The sequence below is a fragment of the Nycticebus coucang genome, chromosome 7 (genome assembly GCF_027406575.1).
Source record: "Nycticebus coucang isolate mNycCou1 chromosome 7, mNycCou1.pri, whole genome shotgun sequence".
In the NCBI taxonomy this organism is placed as follows: Eukaryota; Metazoa; Chordata; class Mammalia; order Primates; family Lorisidae; genus Nycticebus; species Nycticebus coucang.
This window is the reverse complement of record NC_069786.1, coordinates 37816130-37839599: the sequence shown is the minus strand read 5'-3', so window position 1 is coordinate 37839599 and position 23470 is coordinate 37816130. Positions and strand designations below refer to the sequence as shown.

At 34.9% G+C, this 23470-nt stretch overlaps 1 protein-coding gene across 1 annotated transcript in view; it reads right to left on the bottom strand.

Moving 5' to 3' along the window:
• Positions 1–23470, bottom strand: part of ARHGAP15 (Rho GTPase activating protein 15) — a 624230-nt gene that overhangs the window by 347798 nt on the left and 252962 nt on the right. Inside the window, exons 6-7 of the mRNA XM_053596459.1 lie at positions 12803–12901; positions 11399–11528 (exon numbers count right to left, since the gene is read on the bottom strand). Of these exons, the coding sequence (XP_053452434.1) occupies positions 11399–11528; positions 12803–12901 (229 nt within the window). The remainder of the gene's footprint in view (positions 1–11398; positions 11529–12802; positions 12902–23470) is intronic.

Sequence of the window (23470 nt, the reverse complement as noted above, 5' to 3'; positions counted from 1 at the left end):
TTTTGGAGAAGGGCAGTAATCAAAAAGAGGGGGGAAAAATAGGCTATATGTGAGGTTATATGTTCCCAAAAGAAGAATCAAATGGAAGATAAAGAATAAATAGAATTTCAGATGGATTTTGCACATGAGTATTTCCAGGGAATTGCTTGGACCTTTGGTTTTGTGTCTGTTTGTTTTGGTAGAAGTAGTCTATGCTTGAAACTATTTTTTGATATTGTTATTATTGTTTCACTGAAATTTGTTGACTTTTTGATATGGGCAGTTTAGAGTTTGTGACAAGTGTGTCAGAAGCAAAAGTTACACAGGAAGTAAAAGTCGTGGTTCTGTCTCAATTAGTTTGCAATCATAGGTTGAAAGAGATTAATGAAATTAAATATTTACCATTCAAAATCATTCACTGTCATGGCATGACCCATATGAGAACTATAGGCAGGGTTATTTCACTCAAAGGCAGAGCTTTTTATATAAGTAGGCCTTGTAAAGTCCAAAAGAACACTGTCTGGCTCTGGACTTTCAAAGAAATTCTTTTTGTCATATAAGAACATGATTTCCAAACACTAATGTATAAATGAATCACTTGTTCACATGCAGATTTAGTATGCTAGGCTCAATGGCTCAGCTCAGTGAGGGTGGGCCCTGAAAGGCCACATTTCTTAACAATTTTCCAGATGATGTTACTGTTTCTGATCCATAGACCACACTCTTTGAGTAGCAAAAATCTGGTAGGCTTCTGAAAGAATGAGATATAAGATGCAAGTTCTGCTGAACTCCTTGGCATCTGAATTTTTTTTCCCAAAACCCAGAAGCAATGGGTATTTGGGAACTGCCAAGAATCCTTCTAGTATGTATCAAGAAAACCTATCAACATGGCCTTAGAAATTTTTGTAATCTTTCTCTTTCTCCCATTCTTACTGCTTAGTTTGGGAACTTTGTCTACTGTAATAGGTTCCAAATTAATCTCCTTATCTCTGCTCTTCCACTCTTTTGGGGGCTACCTATCTTTTTTAGCCATTTTCCACATTTCCCCCAAAATTACTACTCTAAATATCCGATCTCTTCATATCTCCAGCCTGCATATAAGTCCTTCGTAAGGCTCCCATTATTGATAGTAAAAAGTCCTAATTTTTTAGCTATCCATGAAGGATGCTTTGCCAATGGTTCAAAGCTTATTTCCAATCCAACCTCCAGTGGTTGCTTTGAAATCTTGTACGTTCTAGATTTGCTAATCTATCACTGTCCTCCAAACACTTTATGCTCTATTAGTTCTTTCTTTCCTATCCTAAAATACATCCATTTTCTTCTTTGCCATTCTTCTCTTCATCTGAAAAACTACCAGAGCTCCAGAATAGCATTAAATTCCATAAATCTCTTATTCCCTTTTATAGGTTGCCTTCCCCCCATGGCTCCCTTCTTCCCGTCCCTACCTGTGTCTCCAGAGATCACTCTAAATGTATTATCTGCATCTAAATCTTTGTCTCTGGGAGTGCTTCTGAAGGAACACAAACTAAAACACCCATCAAGAGGTCAGTGCCTCATAATTCAACCTTTCCCTTCACTCCTCTTGCAAAAAAAACTGTAATGGTTTCTTTGAGGTTCTCCTCTCATTCACTCAGCCATTTGTTTACTCACTCAAACATTTAGTACAGAAGATCACTGTGTTTCAGATTCTTCTAGGCAATGAGAAGAGGAATGCAGAACCAATGAAGGTCATGGTTTATACCTTTTAGGTACTCACAGCCTAATGAAATAGGGTGATAACTGTTCAGCAAATGACTAAAGCCTTGGTCAGCCAGCATTACCTTTCCTATACATTCCAATTCCTTGGATAGAGCGGACACAGGGGGTGTCCCTTGATCGACAGACTGTACTTGGTGAGACCAGACTTTTAGTGTCTTTCAGTTCATTCCTTATAAGTGGTTTTATATTCATGCAGTTTGTTTAATCTTTTTATGATAGTCAATAAAAGTGATCTCTTTATCAACAGATGTTTTACGATACTGGCTTGATTCTAAAATATTATATATCATACCAAATGTATATAAAACATTAAAATTAAACAAAATATTCCCTTGCTTTCAAGTGGAGCCACATAACCCTCTGTCAAAATTCTACCGTTGTATTATCTTACTATATTATACAAAAATGGCAAAGGAAACTGACACTTGACAAAATCTTGCCATAATATCAGGCTTATATTCAGGAATGGCATACATAGGCATTTGTTCTCTGTGACACTCAAAATTCCATAAGAAAACAAAAGGTTAAGTTATATGTGCTGCCCTGATCCAATAGAATAATAATGATACAAAAAAATTAAGTCTCTGACAAATTATGTATTTGTTTATTCTGAAACTGGCAACTATTTAAATATGGAGCAAAAGTGCATTCTTCCTGTATTTCTAAAGAGAAGAGCTGGGGGATTTGGGGTATACAAACAAAAGTCTGGATTATTTTACTCAGAGTTCACCCATGTGGAAATCATTTTATATCACAAAGTTCTTAGATATATTTTAAGTACAATATATGAATTATTTTTATATTTGATACATATATCTTTTCAGATAATAAACATATTTATATTATTTTATAATTACATAAAAATCTCCATTATGTTTATCTGGAAAGTCAATTTCAGAAAACTTATCCAAGTCATATGGCTCTATAAGCTGGAGGTAAGAATTGTACTCTAATTTTCTGACTCTCAGACTTAAATTTCTTACACAAACCCACATTACCTTCTGAAGAGTGTGCTGAGGGCCAACACTTTTGTAACTTTTGTTTAAACTGAATTTTTATAAATAAGCTAGCACTGAAGAAAATTATTCTCAGAATCTTCTAAAAACAATCTAAATTACTGTTATTTTAATACATTATAGAGTTCATTTCTCTTTCCTGGCCTCTAATAGAACTTTGAAATTCTAAGCCAGGGCCCATAGAAGAGCCTCAGGAATAAGTCTGAATCACAATAATTTTTCCAAATAATATAGGATCTTAGAAAGGATGAAGGGAATATTAGGAGGTGTGGCCTGAGCTGAGTCTTAGAGGCTGTTACTTTATTAGAGAGAAGATTTTGATTTAAAGGTAAAAGCACTATTTTAGGCTCAGTGCCTGTTTCTCAGTGGTTAGGGCACTGGCCACATACACCAGGGCTGGTGGGTGTGAGCCCGGCCCGGGCCTGCTAAACAACAATGACAACAACAAAAAAATAGCCAGGCATTGTGCTGGGTGCCTGTAGTAGCAGCTACTTGGGAGGCTGAGGCAAGAGAATCGCTTAAACCCAAGCAATTCTATGACACCACGGCACTCTACCAAGGGTGACATAGTGAGATTCTATCTCAAAAAAAAAAAAAAAAAAAACCCACTATTTTACTGGGATAATTTTTTGACTTGTGGGTCAGGGAGTGGTAAGGAAAAACTGGAGAAGAAGGTGCAGGTCAGAAAGAGCTTTCTGCAGAGAATCTTGGACTCTAACTCCAACTGTAGTCATTCCAGTGTAGTAATTTGATCATATATTGTTTTTAACTTTTAACTTCACTTTTGGAGGATATCACACTGATGGCAAGATCCCAGTCTTTTGTTTTCTACTTGCTCATGGCAAATCATGAGTTTTAGGCCAATTGGTTCCGTATACAAATAGAGTATATTTATTCACAGCAGAGAAATTGAGTAGAAGGAATATTTCATTTCAGGTATTATTTAAATACTTAAAAGAAAGATAAATTGGCAGACTGACTTACTTTTCCCAAGTCATCCATGAACCATTTCTTGAAGAAAGTTGAGTTCTAATGTTATAGGTTATACTTTATTGAATTTTGATAGAAACATATGGTATTTTGGGATTTGCCTCATACTTTTGGGGAAAAGCAATACCTGGATTTGCTTATATAGATGTGGACTGTACTATGAGTAAAAAGAAAAAAGCTTATTTTACAAGAAAATCTCAAAGATTCCATGTTTACAATTAAATTATTTCCCTTAAGCACATCATCAGGCCTATTTGGAACATCTGAATTAATTCTGCATTAAAAAGCAAATTAGTTTCTTTTAGAATTTTAAAGAAAGTAGCCTAAGTTCATGTACTCCAGAAACAAAAAGGAGTAGCCAAATAAATCCTATACACAGAAAGAGGTGAGTTTTTCTCTGCATAGACATTAACTGTAATGATTTCTTAATGTCATGCTTAGTAAAAGTATTTTAAACTTCAGATACAATAGTTAATAAAGATTGTATGCCTAACTTTATAAGAAAATATTAATATGTACCCATTCTAAAGTCATGGGATAAATAAATAGACACCTTCAGGGTAGATCAAAGACTTTGCTGTTGTTTACAATCACAGCAGCGTATTAATGCTAAAGAAATATTGTTCAAGAGATAGAGCAAAGAGCCCTCTGGATTTGGCCTATTATTGAAAGAAAGATGCCATTTGACCTAATGAAATCAGAAATTGATTAAATGCAGTTCATTTAAGGGGAGATATGGTCATAGTGTTGTTGCCAGGGTCAGAAGGAAAATGAGTGATCTAGTGCTTGAGGACTGAGAGGGTGAGATGGCCCTTCAGAGCAGCTAATGCTGTGAGATACATGACAACAGACACACACAGGTCAGAGGGCAAGATCAACCCCTTTGATGGGAAAGAAGAGATTAATCAGAATATTCTTCGTGCAGTTCATACCTAAGTCCTCTTATCGAATGATTCATCGAGAACTGAATGTTTTAGAGAACTGGCAATCTATTGGTCCCAGAAAAAGTAGTGATTTGCTGCTAACTCTCTGGAGAGCACATGTCAGAGCAATGGCTAGAGACACACAGGGCGCAGTGAAGCCCTGGAACCTTCATGAAGCATACTGTTTTGGCAGATTAATTTGGATGCTTGATTATCCAGTGTGTGTCTAATCTTTACTGTTTTTCCTTTCAGATGTTCAAATCTACCACCATATTTAACAACATAATTTTCATGTAGATTTTTTTTATTTTTTTCTTTACCAATTGAAATGTCTTGAAATAGAGAACTCCTTTAGCCTGTGAAAAACAATACAAAAGAACTGACACTTGACTGTTACTTAGACATTTTGTGTCTTGTAAATAAAATGACTTATTTTTACTTCTTAGTTCAATAGTTCATTTTTCTCAAATGGATATACAATGAAACTGATGCTGTAGTGGCAATATTCATTTTGGAAAAATAAAGAGTCAGGTGATCGATCATCTTAGCCAAATCAGAGACCTCTGCCCTTCTGTTAACGTAATAACTCTTAATATTCTACACAGATATTGTGACGTTTTTGTTGTTTCCAGATAAGAGTTTTTCTATTTCTTCAATACTCAATATGATTTCTCTGTGGAATGTTTTCATTTTCTTGGCAGATGGCTTGTTCATCTTATTATTTTCATGCATTGGCAGGATTAGGCTGCTTTATACAAAATTGTTAACAAGAAGAAATTTTAAAATATGTATTTGTGTGAGTCTCCTGAACAGACTTCACAGTATGTGTTTTAAACAATTACTAATTACATATTTATCCAAAAAATTAGTTTGACTTTTTAATTTTGGATAATAATAAAAATCATGAAAGTTTTCTTAATTGCATCGTTATCGGGAAGGTCATGATGATCACAAGAAAAAAATTTATTTTTTTTTTGAAAAAAGAAGGAAAACAATGAGTTAGCAATGTTTTATTTAGAGAGGTCTTTGTGCACCTCATATTCAGATAATTTGATCTTTCTTTAAAGTTTTCAAGTCACAATTGTAACATATGTATATTCTTTTATTGAATTAGGCACAAGGGAAATGCCTAATTTTGTGTAGTGTAGTGTGTGTGTATGTGTGTGAATGTGTATATATTTAGTCCACTTTTTAAACATACAGAAGAGGTGAAATGACAGCATCGTGATCAATTTATTATGCCTAGACTCCCCAAATGTTGACATTTGGGACAATGCCAGACTTTATCTGTCATTATACACACTTCTTACAAAGAACATCTGCCTTGCTGAGGACTCACTTCTCTACCGATACCTTCCAGTCTCTGTTTCCCCACTATTTCCTCTGGCTTTGAGGCTTCACTATCCTTGTCTACCTGGGACTGCTAGGGTGCAGCAGTCTCCCAGCCAAAGCCATCCTGACACTCCTAATTAATTTGAGGGAGTTGGTACAGGACTCAGAAGAAAGGGGAAAGCAGGCGGAAAGCAATGATCCTGGGAAATCTCAGCTCTCCTGGCCAGAGGTTCAGCTCATTCAGAATGAGCTGTTCTTTATAAACAATATTCTAAACGGATGCACAAGTTTCAAGTGTGTTTTGTGACCTGGTAGGTGGTTTCCTTGTGAAAATGTGTTAAGGTCTAAGCAACCAATTTGCAACTGGATTTTGAGAACACGGCCTACTTATGCACATTGTTATGGATTTCTGGCATTACATTACTACACAAAATTACTACCTTCTCTAATCAAACTTGTTTTTATTTGACATGTTCATGACCATAAGCAAATTTTTAAAATGAAGATGATGTTAAAGATCTATGGCATTTTCATGTATAAATGTATTGTATAAATATCTCAACTCAAGTTTTTCATTCCTATTTTTATCCTTTACCTTATTACACACATCATTAAAAGGATATGAACTGGGAAATCCACATCTAAATACATATACAACTACTTTTACATCTACCCTTATTATAGATGTCATTAAGGAGATAAGGAAACAGGAAATCCATACCTAAATCTTTTTAGGATTTCACTCAGAACACATTTTGTGTGTGTGTAGTTTTTTGGGTTTTTTTTTTTTTTTTTATAACTTAAAAGATAGCTAAAGGAAAACATATTTCCTTTCAATTCTCTTACCTTCTGACCATAGTCTTCTAACTCATGTTCATTCGGGGGTGCTTATTTATAATACTAAAAGTGTCAGTTTTATATAAAAGTTATCTAAGGTTTCTACATTCATGGATTTTATGGCTTAGCAATTGATAAGCATGAGATATATTACAACTAAAACATAACTCATCTACAAAAATAAAGTTTTTAAAAACTGAAAGCACAGATGAGTAAAGTCAATAGTTTTAGTTGTATACCTTTAATTTTATTTGTTAATGAAAAATAATGAATGCATTTTTGAATGAATTAGAGCTTTGTCTAAAGCAGGAGTGTCCAACCTGCTGCCCATGGGCCATGTGCTGAGTATTAGAGGTTTGTTTTGTTAGCTCTGGTGTCAGATATTGCAAAAAGTGTACGGGGACTTTTTCTTTTGCTCATCAACTTTTGTATTTAATGTTTGGCCCAAGGCAACTGTTATTACTCCAATTTGTGACAGAGAAGAAAAAAGTTGGACACCCCTGGCTTAAAGAAATAGTGAAGTGGCTATATGTGGAATCCTTTCTATCACTTCTTAATAACATGCTCTTCTGGGCATAAAAGAATGAAGAATATCTCCTGGCTCCCTTCCACTATCTCCTGGTGTGCTGCTCTCAAGAATGCCCTGGTTGCCATTTTCACCTGGGGAGTCACCAGGGGGAAAGACCAGCTGCTCAGATTTAGACTTTTGCAGCTATGACTCCCATATCTGATTCTGTCTCCTGTTCCTTATGCTGTATACACTCACAGAGTAGGATGGCCAGTATGGAGGCCTTGCCCACTCTTCCATCAGACATCACCCCTGGCTTATGCCTTGTTGGGTTCCATCTGCTTGGGGACATAGAGAATAATAATAAGAGCTCCTTCTTATTGAGTGTCTGTTGTGAGCTAAGTATTTACATATCTAATTTCAAATTCTCACACGATCCTGTAAGGACAATATTAGATCCATATTTAGAGGTCTGGAAAGTAAAGCTCAGAAAATTTAAGAAACTTCACCAAACTTATCTGATGCAGGATTCATTACACTTGGGCCTTTCCTTTCTTTGCCATCAGTGGAAGACAGTTCTCTTCCTCGGAAAAATTTGTTAACATCTTCCATCTTTGATTGACTTTGTACTGTTCATAACATCTATCCCTGGAGAGCTGCTCTCCTCCTCTCATCCCAGGCTGGTGTCCTGAGTTTCCCACAGTGATTTGGCCCTTACATTGAATTTTCTGGCTTTGTGTCTGTCAGACTCAAATGATATCTTAAAATATCTGATTAGTACTTAATAGTGTTGGCAGGTTAGAATCATATTTTAAAACTTTCTGAATTCACTTTTTGAGAGAACAAATTTTCCCATGTTATACAGACAAAATGGACAGTGAAATGACCACCTGTTAGCTGCTAATGATGTCCGCATGCTTTTTGAAAAAAAAGTAATCTGGCTTTATCAGCCTACAATCTTGGCGACAAAACTCGTGGGAACATCAAGGGCATTGGAAGCCAAAGGCAGCAAACTGACAATAAAGTCTGTGCTTTGACTACTAATAAGGAAGTGGATACTGTGACTCTCTGAATCCACATGATTATTTAATCTCCAGAGGGTGACATAAAACCAAGTGCATGTTTCAAGAATCTAAGTTTACGTGTTCAAATCTAGGACTGAGATCAAAGAGATTCGCACAGTGCATTTCCTACTTGAAAACAATATTTTAAAAAGCATCCACTATAAAATATGCCAATCGCTATTTCACGTGCACAGTCTAATTAGAAACTGTGTGGGTGGGTCAATCGTTACGACTTTAAAATGTACATGAACACGTGCATATTGAATGAACGTAATTCAAAGTCATAGAGATGGATATTAACTGTGTCCTACATTGCCAAAAATACACTGGCCCTAAAATAGGTTTACAACTATGCATATTCACCAAGATACAGAAAAGAAGCATTTTCTAAAGTTATGGCTAGTGTTAAAGATTAAATGTCTCTTTCAATATATAGTGAGCTCAAAGTTCAAAGAAAATATCTGGTTTAAACATTTTTGCCAATAAGTTTTTGGGTTCTGTCTTAAATGTACTGATTTCGGTGGATCTTATTTTTAATGAGGTATTTCCATCCAAGTCAAAGGTTCACATAAATTAAGTTTTCTTTTTATTTGTATACTTCACTATAGTGTAATGGTTAAAAGTACAGTCTCTAAAATAAGATTGCTTGGATTTGAAACATGTTTCCATATCTTATCTTTGTACAAGTTACTTTAATTGTCTATGCCTCGGTTTTTTATCTGTAAAATAATAAGACCTATTTTCATAGAGTTGGTGAGAGGGTTAAATGAGTCAATATAAGGTAAGCACTAATATACAGAAAGTGATCAATATTTTTCAGTTATCATTTTTGTAACTTCGAAGTAAAAGGTGAATATTAAGTCATTGTACAATTTGATACATTTTGAAATAAACAGAAAAAAATCACGTGTCTCTTCCATTGTCTTTAAGCAGCACCAGATTTAAGCTCAAATTAGCCAAATAACTGTCTTTCCCAAATAAAAGAAAATTCTAAAAATATTCTATCTGTAATTTTTTTTCTTCAGCAGCATCTTAAAAGTTTTGGGTATTTTTTTTTTTTGAGACAGAGTCTTCCTCTATTGCCTAGGACAGAGAGCTGTTGCACCATCCTGGCTTACTTCAGTGTCAAACTCAGAGGCTCAAATAGTCCTTCTGTCTCTGCCTCCCAAGTAGCTGGAACTACAGGTGGATGCTATCACACCTAGTTAATGCTTTTAATTTTTTGTAGAGACAGATGGGAGGGGTGTGTGTGACTATGTTGCTCAGGCTGATCTCGAACTCCTAGACTCAAACAATCCTCTGGCCTAGGCCTCCCAAAGTTCTAAGATTACAGGTATAAGCCACCGTACCTAACCATATCTCCAAACATTTAAAGTAACTACTGCTAGATACAGAATCCATTAGTCTCAATGTTCCTCAAATATATTTTTTGCAAACCTCTATTTTCTTCTTAGCTTCAGGTTTTAAAAGTGTGTCAAGATTTCCTCCAAATCAGCAATTATATCTGAGATTCAAGATCTACTAATTATTTCTTCACATATGCTTTAAGATCTACCACAAAATGCATATATAATTAACATCAAATATGTACTCACAATTCAATTCTAATTCAGAAATCTTACCTTGTGTCTGAACCCACATGAACCAAAACAGGAAAATGACCAGGAATTTAAGGAAATGTTCTTGAAATGAAGTAACTCCAAACTGTACCATCATATGGAAAAGTCTTTTTAAATGGTACCACTAACTCACCACAAACGTATCATACAGTTTCTAAATTAAATTAATATTTATAATCTTCAACTCCAATTCAGCACAAATGGCTAAGAATGTATCTAAGCAGTCATTGAAAATTACGGCATGGGTCTTTGGGTAATAACACAATTCTGAAAGGTTGCTTCTACTCTAAGTTCTCATGTAATTTCTAGATTTGTGACTATCAATAATTCAACTCTGGAAGATATGTTATCATATATAAATGGCTTCTACTTTCCCTGCCATCGATGTCTGTGTGTGTGCATGTATGTACAAACATATCCGTATATAAGGCACACATATGCATATACACACACATAATCACGAAGCACGCACACCTATGTACATGTGTATGTATATACAGTCCATTACCAGCTCCTTTCAACTCACTGAGTTCTCTTTAAGTTCAAAGAGCTAGGATATAAGTATATTGACCACTGATTAGAGATAAATGGAAGAAAAAAAATGGTAATTCAGAAGATTGGGTGAGGGTAGCTAAGAAAGATACCACAATTTTTAAGACTTTGGGAAATCGGTCTTCTCTGATTCCAGTGATATTTACTTGTTCTTCCAAGAGGTTGAGACTCAAACCAACTTGGAGATATGTGCAACATGTTTTAATAACTTCCCCTTTTGAGGAAAAAGCAGGCTGGGGAAGGGCTAAGAAAGATACTAAAGGTATGTAAGTAGTGAGACTAGTTCTTTTGACTCCAAATATTCTTCTAGGATATTAGAATCCCAAACGTTCTTTTAGAATATTAAAACTAGATGTGACATTGGAGAATCTCTAGTTGACATCTCACATTTTTAGTCTCTGGAAAGTGCTTCTCTGATCTTTGTGGTGGTCTGAAAGTGTGAGAAGTTGCATAGCCGCTTGGCTTCATATTCTTTAATGTATGGAAGCCAAACAGCCAGCATGCCAAGGTTTGGCGATGCTTGACATTTCCCAGTCTCAAAATCAGTCATCAATCTAAACGCCATGGCTATTACTCAGAGATTCAGAGGTCTGCTGTAAGCAGAGACTACGAATTTGAAACAATTATTTTCTCAAAAGGCATTACCAACAATTATGGGAGCAAAGTCCCCAGATCACCCTCCAGGATGTATGAATCCCCAGGAAGTGGCTACACATCTTTGATGAGTAGTATGACTTTGGCTTAATCTCATTTCAATGCACGTATATTTTATAAATGCTGCATTTAGAAGTAAAATGAACAAGTCAAAGAAAATACTCACTTAAAGATTTTCTGTGCTCTGGTTTCTGTTCTTTAATATCACTATCATAGTGACTTAGCAATTCAGTACTTGAGGATCTTTGGATTTTGAATAATTCCAGGTTTCTTGACGAACAACTTGAATCCTTTGGCTGAAAAAACAATGAGACTGAATAATCTTACAAGGAAGAAAAGACTCACTAAACAGCTTTGTGACTATTTTTATGATAGATTTAAGAAGAAGTTTGAAATAATTATTTTGGGATAGTATTGACCTATATTAAGCTCAATACTCAAATTTAATAATGGTTTATGTAGGTATATGGTGATTATTAAATGCTGTGAAATATTCTAGGCACTCTTTATGCATTAACTAAATTAACCATTACAATAATTCTATAAAATAGGTGGTATTATTATTATCCTTATTTTCCAGATGAAGACACTGAGGCCAAGAGAGAAAAGTAGGCCACACAGGAAATCAGTAAAAGAGAACCAGTATTCAAGTACAGGCAGTCTGGTTCCAGAGTCCACCCACCCACTTTTAAAGAGAAAAAACCCTGCATGTGTGTACATACACACACATACCCCTACTACTATACTACTAAAGGTAGTATAATGATGATGGGGAGATGACAACTTGTAATTCTCTGAAGTTTTAGTTCCTAAATGAAATAATAAAAGATTACAATTAATTATCAACAATATCACACAGAAAATGTTGTATTTTCCTGTTGTAAGGCAAACAAAAACTCTCAAGAATATTTTCTCTCAAAATTTTGCACATCTCACATCCTAAAATTAGATATTTGGCCTAAAACAGTATAAAATGAGTAGTTTTAAGAAATTTGACTCTTTGAGAAAACATACTCTGAATGTGTGCTTTAGGATAATTTTGTGACGTTCTTGATAGGTAATTTTCATGAGAAGAACAATATAACTCGGCTAGAAGAAAAATAAAAATCAGTGCAAAGGGTTATTATTTACTGGTATTATAAATAGTCTGATCATAAATAGATTCATATTTATTTTCAATACTGTGGGCTTAAATATATTGATATCTATTTTCAAGGCTATATTTATTTTCAGACTGTATAAACTGAAAGTGTAAAACTTCAGCAGTTATTAAGCGCTTGTGTGCTTTTTACAGTCTCCAGTAAATGAATGTCCATGTTATTTCAGGGAAAAAAAAGGAAAGAATGCATTGTGTTTTTGAAAGAGAGAAATTAAATGACAAAATGTAGTTTAATTCCACAAATCTTATCTCTTGAAAAGGGTTTTAGTGGACTCTATTTAAACTTAAAAGAACTTAATATCTCTCAGTCTATACGATCTATTTTAATGCATGTGCATTATAGGCCTGAACAATAAGATTTAAATGGCTACATTTTAATTAATAAAGGTAGCAGCCCAAACAAATACATACCAATCTGTCGATTGCATTTTTGATAGCATGGAACCAATCCAATATAATGAAGTCAATATCGGACTGGAGAAGGAATTCATTTCCAGATACTGTTGTGATCTGAAAAAAAAAAAAAAAAAATCGACAGGTTAAAAAAAACATGTAAGGTAGCTCTCTTACATTAAAAAAACGAACAAACAAAAAAAAAAACCACACAGTTTAATACACTGAAATATTTTCTAGTATTCCAGTAATTGTCTTTTTGGGAACTAGAAGCATTTTGAACTCTCTATAAACTTTTTTCATGTCATAACAAATACATTGTTGTTTTAATAACAGAACGATTAACTGAGAGGAGGGTTAGAGCTGAATTACTCCAACTTAAGAAGTTCAGCGCAATGCAGACGGCACACACTTCAGGCAGACCTCACAGAAAAATGCATCCGGGGGTATCAGGAGTCACTCTGCACTTGGGCTCTTTCCTGTTTGTCTTTTTCAAATTGAAAAGTATCTCTACATTTGATTTCCTTTTATGGAGGGCTCTAACACAGATTATTTACCAAAAAGACAAACGCAGACTTCCAAAAGATCAATCACATGAATCACATTTGGCAATTACTACTTTTCTGTCATAAAGATATGTAAGATATTAATAAAGGACCAATTTTCCCGCAAAGGGAGTACATTAAAATAAAAGTTTATTTACAAATTTGAGTCTCTCCTGGAGAGTATTTATCAAACGAGCATCTGGGTTCCTGACTCTCTGCACTGCTAAGAGGTAGGCAATGTTTAGCTTGTAACTGTACATTTTTCTTTGCAGTGACTTTTTCTCCTCAGATTTGTGAGAGAAGGATACGACCCTGTAGAAACAGAGCGATACTCTTGGTTTCACACTTAAACGGCTACTTAGAGAAGAATTTGATTGGAGTGGGTGTGGACACGCTGTTTTTGTACTATGCCATCAATCTGAACTGGGAAGATTTTTTTCCTTTTGTATTATTGACTTTTTGTTGCAACAGGAAGAAGAACATTTTCTGACTACTGTCACACATCAAATAAGGCTTTAGAGGTTTAGAGGACTGACATTTCAAAATATGCAAGCAGGAGCCAGTCACCTCTTGTCAGCCTTACGAGGTGAACGCTGAAATGTGGCATAGGTTCAGAAAATCACAAATCAAAAGATGGAGATTCTACATCTTCTGTGTTTACCTGGATGAAGCTAAAACACATTCTTCTTAGTAAAGTATCTCAAGAATGGAAAAAGAAGTCTCCAATGTACTCAATATTAATGTGAAACCAATATATAAACAACTACACACACACACAAAAGATAAAACACAAATATAGTCTAGCCAGGGGGAGGGGAGAGGAGTGAAAGGAGAGGAGGGGGGAAGGAGAAGAAGTGGAGGGAGGGGGAGGGCAATTGGCAGGATCTTACCTCACAATGTGAGGGTGTTTCAGCACATGCCCTGGGTGAAGGGCTCAACTACAACTTGAACTTTACCTTAGAACTTAGAATAATGTAACCTAAACATCTGTATCCTCATATTACTTGAAATAAAAAAGTAGACTTAAAAAAATAAATAAAAATAAATACATACACACACAAGAATATCACAAATCACACTTTAGGCCATCTCTGTAATTCTATCATTATCTTTACTATTATTACAATTATTAATGGCACATTCTGAAGGTTTCAATAATTCTTATAGCAACATATAATGACAACATCTTGGAGTTTTTAAGAAATCTTTTATTACACATGTGCATTTATTTTTTAAAAAATCTCTGTAATCATTCAACATTACTTAATACTGTGTAGCAGCCCTCTTGAGTAAAATGGATTCCAATACCAAATGTAGTCTCTATTGTAAGGAAAGGAACTGTCCAAAGTGCATGCAATAACAAGTGAAAGATTGGAAATTAATGGGATTTAATTACCTACACTAGAATTTGACAGCTTACTAGGACCAATGATTCTCATTCACTCTCTCTCTCAATACTGCAGATAAGAGTTAAGAAGGCTCAAAATAGTTTTCTGTTTTATGTATTTAGTAAAAGACAGCTAAGGTGAGTGATGTTTGCCTAATTATCTGAACACCATCGCAATGTTCTTTACTCACATAAAATTCCAAATATTTACTTGATAAAAAATTGCCTCAGAAATAGTCATCTAAAAATACAAGGTCAGTCTAACTACTACAAGAAAAGTAGGAATATCCTCTACCTTCATCCTAAATTTAAATATTTTGATATGAATGTATTATATAAATCATAATTTATAAATATAACACAAAGAAAAAATGAATTAGCCCAAACACAATGTACAATTGAATAAAATATTCCTCTGCCAGTATAAATAAACCATTATTAAAATTATAAAAAGGAACATTTTAAAAGTACAAGAAACAAACATAATTAAATTTACTGTATTATGAGGGTTTATTGAAGAACCAATATAGTTCAGTTTTCAGTCTAGTAAATTCAAACAGCGATAAAATATAAGTACTTTAGCAGCATATTTGCATTTTTGGTGGATGCTATGCCGTGCAGAGGGAATCTTTTACTGCTAACACAACCAAAAGCAAAATGTATTTTAAAAGTTCTTTTGTCCAACTGTATTACTACATTAATCAAACATAATCAGTGATTTACGAATTTATTTCAGGAAGCTAGATCAGAGAACTATATGAATGCAATTCATTCAAAACATACTATCAGAGAGATACAGTTCACATCCCTTCCTCTGTCTTCCCACTAATCTTCCAAGGGACTAGGCAAGGCAGTCTGGAGAAGTCTGCTACTGCTCTCTACAGTTTAAACGCATCCACTTCTTAATTACAGTCAGTAATTGACTTTGTTCTGTTCCATTCCAGTCACTCACAGGAAAGTACTTTCAAAATCTTTGACTGGTAAATCCCATTTAATTCAGGTTTCTCAATCTACTTTTTTACATTACCTCTTTAGGATTTCTGATAACTGGTTTGCTGATCATATTTGCACTTAGAACAATCGAATTTTCAACACTCTTGGGGGAAAAAGACATCAGTGAAGAACGTTAGCTTTGACTAAATCTTTTGATTGAACCACTCATGATGACAATCTAAAGTGATGGAGAACTAATAACAGACAAAAGGGATCTGCTATTGAGCCACACTAATGTACTCTTTTTCTGTATCGTGTTTTGCCTCCGTGACAGATGCTAGGGTGAAGGAATGAAGGAAGAACTTACAGAAAACATGACAGTGTTAGATAAGAGCTAGTGGCTTCCACCTTACTTAGAAACCCATACTAGGCAAATATTTCTTGAAATTCCTCATCACTACCAGGTTGAATTTTAAAGGGATATTATCAGAGCATGAAAGCAGTCTTAAGGAAGTGTGTTAGTGTTGTCAATAATAAATATCTTTTAGGAGCCATCTGGGGAATGTTGCCTCAAACTTTTTCACACTAAGTAAGGGTCTATCTAAATTCTTGCTGGTAACAAATTTATACCCAGGAAACTATCCACTCAGCATGTCCACTGAGCAACATGTAGATTAAGTTCATTCCTAAAGGCTTTCAACAATTTTTTCAACAATTGCTTTCCCTTGGACTTGGAACAGTTTGTGTCTTTGCTGATGTTTCTGTGAAGATGGAGGCAGGTATATGCAAGCTCCAAACTGATAAGAGATGAAGAGGGAAGACATTTTTTAGGTTTTAACTAAATGGAGTATTATTATATTAATTTGAAACACTTAAAAGAGTTTTAAGGAGTAGTGTTTATGTTCAAACACTGCTGTCCTTTTCAACGCTGTCAGTTAAGTATTACCCTTGTCAACACTCACATTTGCAGTAATATTTTACAATGTTAGATTTTAATTTAAATGAGAAATCAATATGTAGAATGAAATTTATGCTATTACAATTTCCATACTTTTGTGTTTTAGAATAAACAAAACATTTTCAGAACTTCATTTTTTGCCTGACTCTAAAAATGGTATGAATTTAGCATGGAGCATGAGAAAACTAAAGAATCAAATTAAAACTATTCAGAGCTGCACAGAATAAACTTGTAGACATTTTGATTTAGTTATTACCAGTATTTTATAAATAATATGCAAACACATATGAAAGTGATCAGTGGATAATTTTATGCTATTGATAGATATCTTGAGAGCAAAACATATTTGATATTTAAACATCATCAGTTTCTTCTCTTCCAGTTGACTTCAAATGCACATGGGGAGATTACCGAAGATGTAAGAAATGAATTACATGCTCCCTTCTCTTTGTTAATATCACCCTTCCAAATGCAGAATAAATCCTACAAATAATACCATGTTCAAAAGACTAGAGAGGACGAGTTCATGACAGAACACCCCCCTAATTATTAACAATGACTGATTAAGCATCCATTATGTACAAGGAATATTGCTGGAAGCTAGGGATATATAGGCCTCACCCTCAAGAACTCACAATTGTTAAATAACAATTAACAATTAATGTTAAATATAAATAACAATAGAAAATGGCTTATACTAAATCCCAGTGTGAGTGGCACCAACAATACTCATGTCAAGATTTCAGAGGAGGGAATAATTACTGCAGGCATGTTTACATCATAGAATTATGCACAAACTGGTGGTCATGATATGTTATTCTTTAAAGGTTGATTGTATCGTAACTTTACTATATTAAGGATATGAATACTACCACTTGGTATGCAAAGTGATATCAGCTTTAATGATCTCAAAGCACATAATAAACATTCTCCAAATGCAGCTTCCCTCCACTATCATAAAGTAATTTTGCAAATGAAGAAAATGAAGCAAATGAGGAAAATGAGAATGCCATTCTATCAAATTGGCATCATTTTAAATGATAGAATTAAGAGATTACAAAGATCTTGATTTCTAGTTCACTAGTTCTCAGCAAACAAATGTATACAGTGAAGGACGGTGAGTGTGAAGAACAGGAAAGGGCCATGATGATTTGGTTTCAGTTGAAAATTGGGAATAGTGACATTAGAAAAAGTTGCTTGTTTCCCTACAGTTAGGCTACAGGTAGCCCAATTTTAAAAGCTCATGGAAAATCTTTATTTATTTTTTTCTTTTCAAAAACAATCACTCCCTGGCTATAAAAAAAAAAAAAATTACATGTCTAAGACAGAATTGGTGCACACAAAAGCTCTTTAAAGTCCTGAAAAGGAGTAAAACAACCCTACATTTGAACAAGTATTACTTACATTTTGCTTAGTTCTTAGTCAAAGGAGGAGGTATTCCATCTTAATAAAGTTGAAATTGTATATAGGAAGTGTGTAATAAAATAAGCCAAACATCCAAAAAGCCCTGAAATTTGTCAAATTAAATGGCTACAGTGGTTCCAGAAATAAGTGGCTAAGAGGAATGGAAATTACTATGATATTTAGAGATATTTTGGACTTAATGAGGAAATCATTATATTTGAATTATCAAATTAAATTCAGTAGAAATAAAAAGTTTTCCAAAATACACTAAATTAATGTGAAATAAATGAATTATTTGTGATGTTAATTTTATCCAAATCTTTATTGAATACTCAGAGCATAAAACATAAATATATATGTTGTCTACATCATAGTGAAATATCAAGGCCTAAAACTGAAGTGATAATCCCTAAAAAAAAAAAAAAACATTCACACCGATTTCACATTTTTTTCATCTTGCATCACACTCTACATAGGATATGAGTGATCAAATGAAGGTTGTCACGAGTATACTAATAGTTAGCTTACCTGGTCTCAAAGGTATTTTTGTGTGATCCGGCTGAATGTCTATCTCAAATTATAGTCTGGTTTGAGTTAACTCCTAACATTTTCCTTAATATGTCGGGCAAAGTTAACATAAAACTAAGGGTAAAATATCAGTTAGAAGTAAAAGGTCTTCAATTTGTCTTTCTAAAAATGTTACTTGTTAAAGCATTTTGTGAGAAAGTATCTGCCTTGTGTTCCCAATGTTGCTAGATGTTAAGTAAATATATGCTGATTACAAAAAAAAAGTTGTTTTGGCAACTCAGTTATTAAAATGCATTTGTAATCCCCATCTGTCATGAAAATTTTGGAAAGTTTATTTACTTTGGATAGCAGCCTTATCCAGGGTTACCCTAGCAAACAATGATAGCAGTCTTCAGAAGTTGTGTGAGGAACAAGCCACTAGGGACCCATTTTTGTTTTAATTGGCACACACAAACACTTTTCTGGTCTGTCAAGAAGATCAAGCTAATATGCATGGAGGGTGTTATATTCTCAGCTTTGGGGAGCAGTAAAGCTCCCTTTATTTAAGTAATTTAAATGATAGACTGCAAAAACTTTGCAAGTCAGAAAAATGTTTTATACTTTCTTGGGGAATATTTGTTTTAAGCAACGGAAAATGTTCTACATATCTAAAGATGTTGAACCTTATGTTATAATTACCCTGTTTTTTCTGACTCTGTGAAATGTTCCTAAATCTACATGCTACTAAATAAGCCAGGCCACCAATGGATATTGCATTTCCACAACTCCACTTGTGTTAACAAAAGTACATTCATTAGTTTCCAGATGTTTATTGGATATTTTTTCAATGTGTTTAGAGATGACTGATTTGTATGTACATTTACTGGAACCCTCAGTGGTGTCATCATATCAAAATAACCTGCCCATGTAAGCAATTTCTTATTTAATGGAAAGTAAACAAATGTTGAGCTATGTACATGACAGACCTCAAGTGCATTCAGAAATGTAAGGTTTAAGGCCATCCTTTCAAGAAACAATGCTTTTTTAATTGAAATCAAGCTGTATCTTTGACAGCCAAATAATTTGGTCAATGCATTCTTACAGCAGAGATATTTTCTGCATAATAAAATTGACCCTGCGTGAACACTCACACCCCATATCACTTGCCCATTCTGCCTTTCTGTTTATTAACAAAATCTAAAATTCATTCAGAATTATTTTGAACAGACAAGCAAATAAAAACTCATGTTCATTCTTTTATCTGTGTTGAAATATTTTAAGTACTGAGAAACAGTCTTCTCAATATTCATGAAAGAATACTATCCAAGTAATTAGTAGATAGTTTAGCAGTTTCCACAGTTTTGCAGTCAGCTACACCAAAACTTTTGCCTGTGGTGCTCATATGAAAAACGACTGAAAAAGTGACTAATCGAAGCAGTTGGTAAATAAAGATATCAGCTTTGAGCTTTATTGCTCTTAATGTTAATTTTTAAACTTGGGGGAGTAGCTGTCTCTAGATAAATGAATTATTCTGAGACCTGTTGCCACCTGTCACTCCCCGCCAACCACAGATCAGCTTGTAGCCTAAGCTAAACTCACTGTGCCCAATTTCTTATCTAGTCACATGACACTTGGGAAGCTGCTGCCACCACTGTTTTCAAATGGTATGATTTTATTATTACTGTCATTATTTAAGTGATGCTCAATTTAAAACGTAATAAATTCAGAAGTGTAACATAAACACAAAATCTCTCTTTCCCCAAGATATACTGAATTGGTCCATACATTTTATATACTCTTGGTCCATACATTTTATACCCATGAGTAAAGATCACATATGTGTTTACACTTTAATGAAAATATCATGTATAATGTAATGAAACTTTTTTATGCATTTAACTATCTATAATACAATTTCTCCCATGAGGACTTAGTAATAATGTCCTTTGTTCTTTCCACCATCTCACCCATGTTACTCCTTCCAGTACATCTTATGAGCCAAAATGCTCTTTCTGAAACTTGGATCTGAATATCCCATTCCTCTGCTTGATATCATCCCGAGATTCCCACAGCTGTTTCCGTACAATGCAAACACTTTAATTTGGCCTGCCAGACCCTGTGTCTTCTGGCGCGGACCCACTCTGCAGTTTCCCTGCTCTGCACTTTCCTCTCCAGCTCTACAATCCAGCCATACTGAAAATTATTTTTGTTCCCCAGCTGCCCCATACTAATTTCTACTTCTTCCCTTAAAGTCAGTTGTTTCTGCTTCTCTGGCCCCGCTGACTTCCTCTATCATAATCAATCAAATCAACTGAGACATCACCTTTTCTGTAAAGGGTCTTCTGAAACAAATGTTCCCTCCAAGCGCCCTCATGAAATCCCACTTCTCCCCTGGCATAGACAGACTGTTTTACATGTAGACCAGTTCCCCCCATTAAGCTGCAACCACCTTGGGGTCAATGCCAATTGTCTATGTGCATGGCTGAATGACTGACACTTAAGGAACCTTAAAAACAATTATAAATAAATCGTATCTACTTTATTCACTTCAGTGAATGCATAATACTCCATTGTGTGATGTCATAATATATTTAACTCATGCTCCTTTGTAATAAAATTTTGAAGGCTGCAACACAATTGTATTTTAGGTAATCTAGGTAAACATCTACTGATGACATTTTATCAGAGTAGAGTAGGCAAACTATTTTGAAGATTGAGAAGAACAATCTGAAGACAGTATTTTCCCATCAGTCAGCAAGTCCTAGACTTCAGATGACAGAATTCAATTTGGAGGGCCCAGGATGTGCAAAAGTAATCTGTATTTCTATGCATATCACTAGAATAAAAAAAATTTCTCAATTATATATTTCAAATCATCCCAAATATTTTTCAGGGATAACCTATATTAGATCATCCAAGAACCTCACCCTATGTCTACATCTTTTTTTTTTTTTTTTTTTGTAGAGACAGAGTCTCACTGTACCGCCCTTGGTAGAGTGCCGTGGCGTCACACGGCTCACAGCAACCTCCAACTCTTGGGCTTACGCGATTCTCTTGCCTCAGCCTCCCGAGCAGCTGGGACTACAGGCGCTCGCCACAACGCCCGGCTATTTTTTTGTTGCAGTTTGGCCGGGGCTGGGTTTGAACCCGCCACCCTCGGCATATGGGGCCGGCACCCTACTCACTGAGCCACAGGCGCTGCCCTGTCTACATCTTTCTAATTGGAGTAGATAGTATGGGAAATTGGACACGAGATCAAGGTTTTTAGGAGTTAGTTCTTATGACACAAAGATGCTTACTGGTGCTCCATCAACAATGCGCCATTAATTTTACTGAAGCACTGTTAATATTAATAAATGAGCAGACTGTGGGAGGAGGTGGCAGCACCTATCTTGTCAATAATTTTATTTAGAAGTATTGGCTAATTTTAAGATACAGTGACTTTAGCAGAAACAGGTATTGTTGTCACTAGTCTATTACTCACACATGTCCCCTGTTAGGTGCTGAGATTGCACAATGAGAATAAAAGATGTTACAATATGTAAGTATCTCTGTTATAGTAACGTATTTGGCCATGATTATGAGTGTTTATAAAACATTAAAGAATTGTTCCATGTCTACTTACATTAATGAGAACACCTGTTAACTTTAGTGCTGTGCAGACTTATTTGCATTAGATTCAATTTTTTGCATACAGTACATCATTTTTTGAAACAATTAGATGCTTATAGAGAAATATAGCTAAGTGAAACTCAGCAGCTTGAATGCCTTCCGGCTCAATACAATTCAACTCCAGGTTTCAGTGAAAAACAGAAAGCTGCTAAATTACAATACTGCCACTTAGAAGTGAATGTAGGTGTATTTTATATTTTTTTACATTCAGAGAACAGAGGAGACATATAAAAGTCTGTGCTTTAATTTTCAAGTAAAATTATTGCCAAACAAGACAGTTTCCAGACGAGGATGCCAAAAAGTAAGGAATGGCAATTCCACTACAACATAGATTCTTCGTGATCCTAGGTACTCCCACCCAAAGTTGGTCTCTTTATCAATCTCAGGAAGCTGGGAGAATTCAGTCCATCTGACTGAAGAAGGAAATCTGCAGATGCCCATGCCCACCTTGTATTGTTTCCAACACTTTACCATACAGCCCTTTCTATGTGATGGCAGAGCTGAAGGGAGTGAAGGAGATCAGGATTCCCTCTGAGCCAGTCACCTCTGGGCTGCTGGTCACAGTGACGCCAGAACATACCAACATACCGACTTAGAAAATGCATAGGAATTCCCTTACAGAAGGCAGTGAATCTGTCTCACTCGTTACTCATGCACGTAGAATGTAGTCACAAGTTTTGTAGGTCCCCCTCTATTGACACATCTGTCTGCCACTTCCCATAAGATGTTAAAGCTTCTGTGATTTAAATAATTTCAGTTATTGAAAATGGAGCACTGTGCAAATCTGTAGATTCACAGCCTCTATCATCATCATTATATTTAAAAGGTGCAATGTTTACATCCAAATGACTCAGTTGGTAATATATTCTAAACATAAATGAGTATTTATGATCCAAAGCAGAATTGTGATTTCTAACTGTTTTCTCAGACATAAACAGAACAACTCTGTACTGTACTAGTAAAAACTGATTATCCAAAGCACACGAGAACCCTTCCCACAGGATTAATGATATTTTGTCTTGGGAAATGAGGGAACTAGGAATGGTCCTTGCAGAGTGTGTGAATCATAAGAAAGAATGCTGTCTATTTTTCCCTCTACTATATAGCTATATGGTCTGGGCAGAGGAACAAATATTAGGTGGGAATTTGGGGATTAAATAGTGATTTCTTTTTATTGTATGGAATCCAAACCAAATAATTCAAAACGTAAAGGTTATAATATAGTAAAAGCATGCTTTTGGCTTCTGGTTTTGTTTTTGTTTGTTTGTTTTTGAGATAGA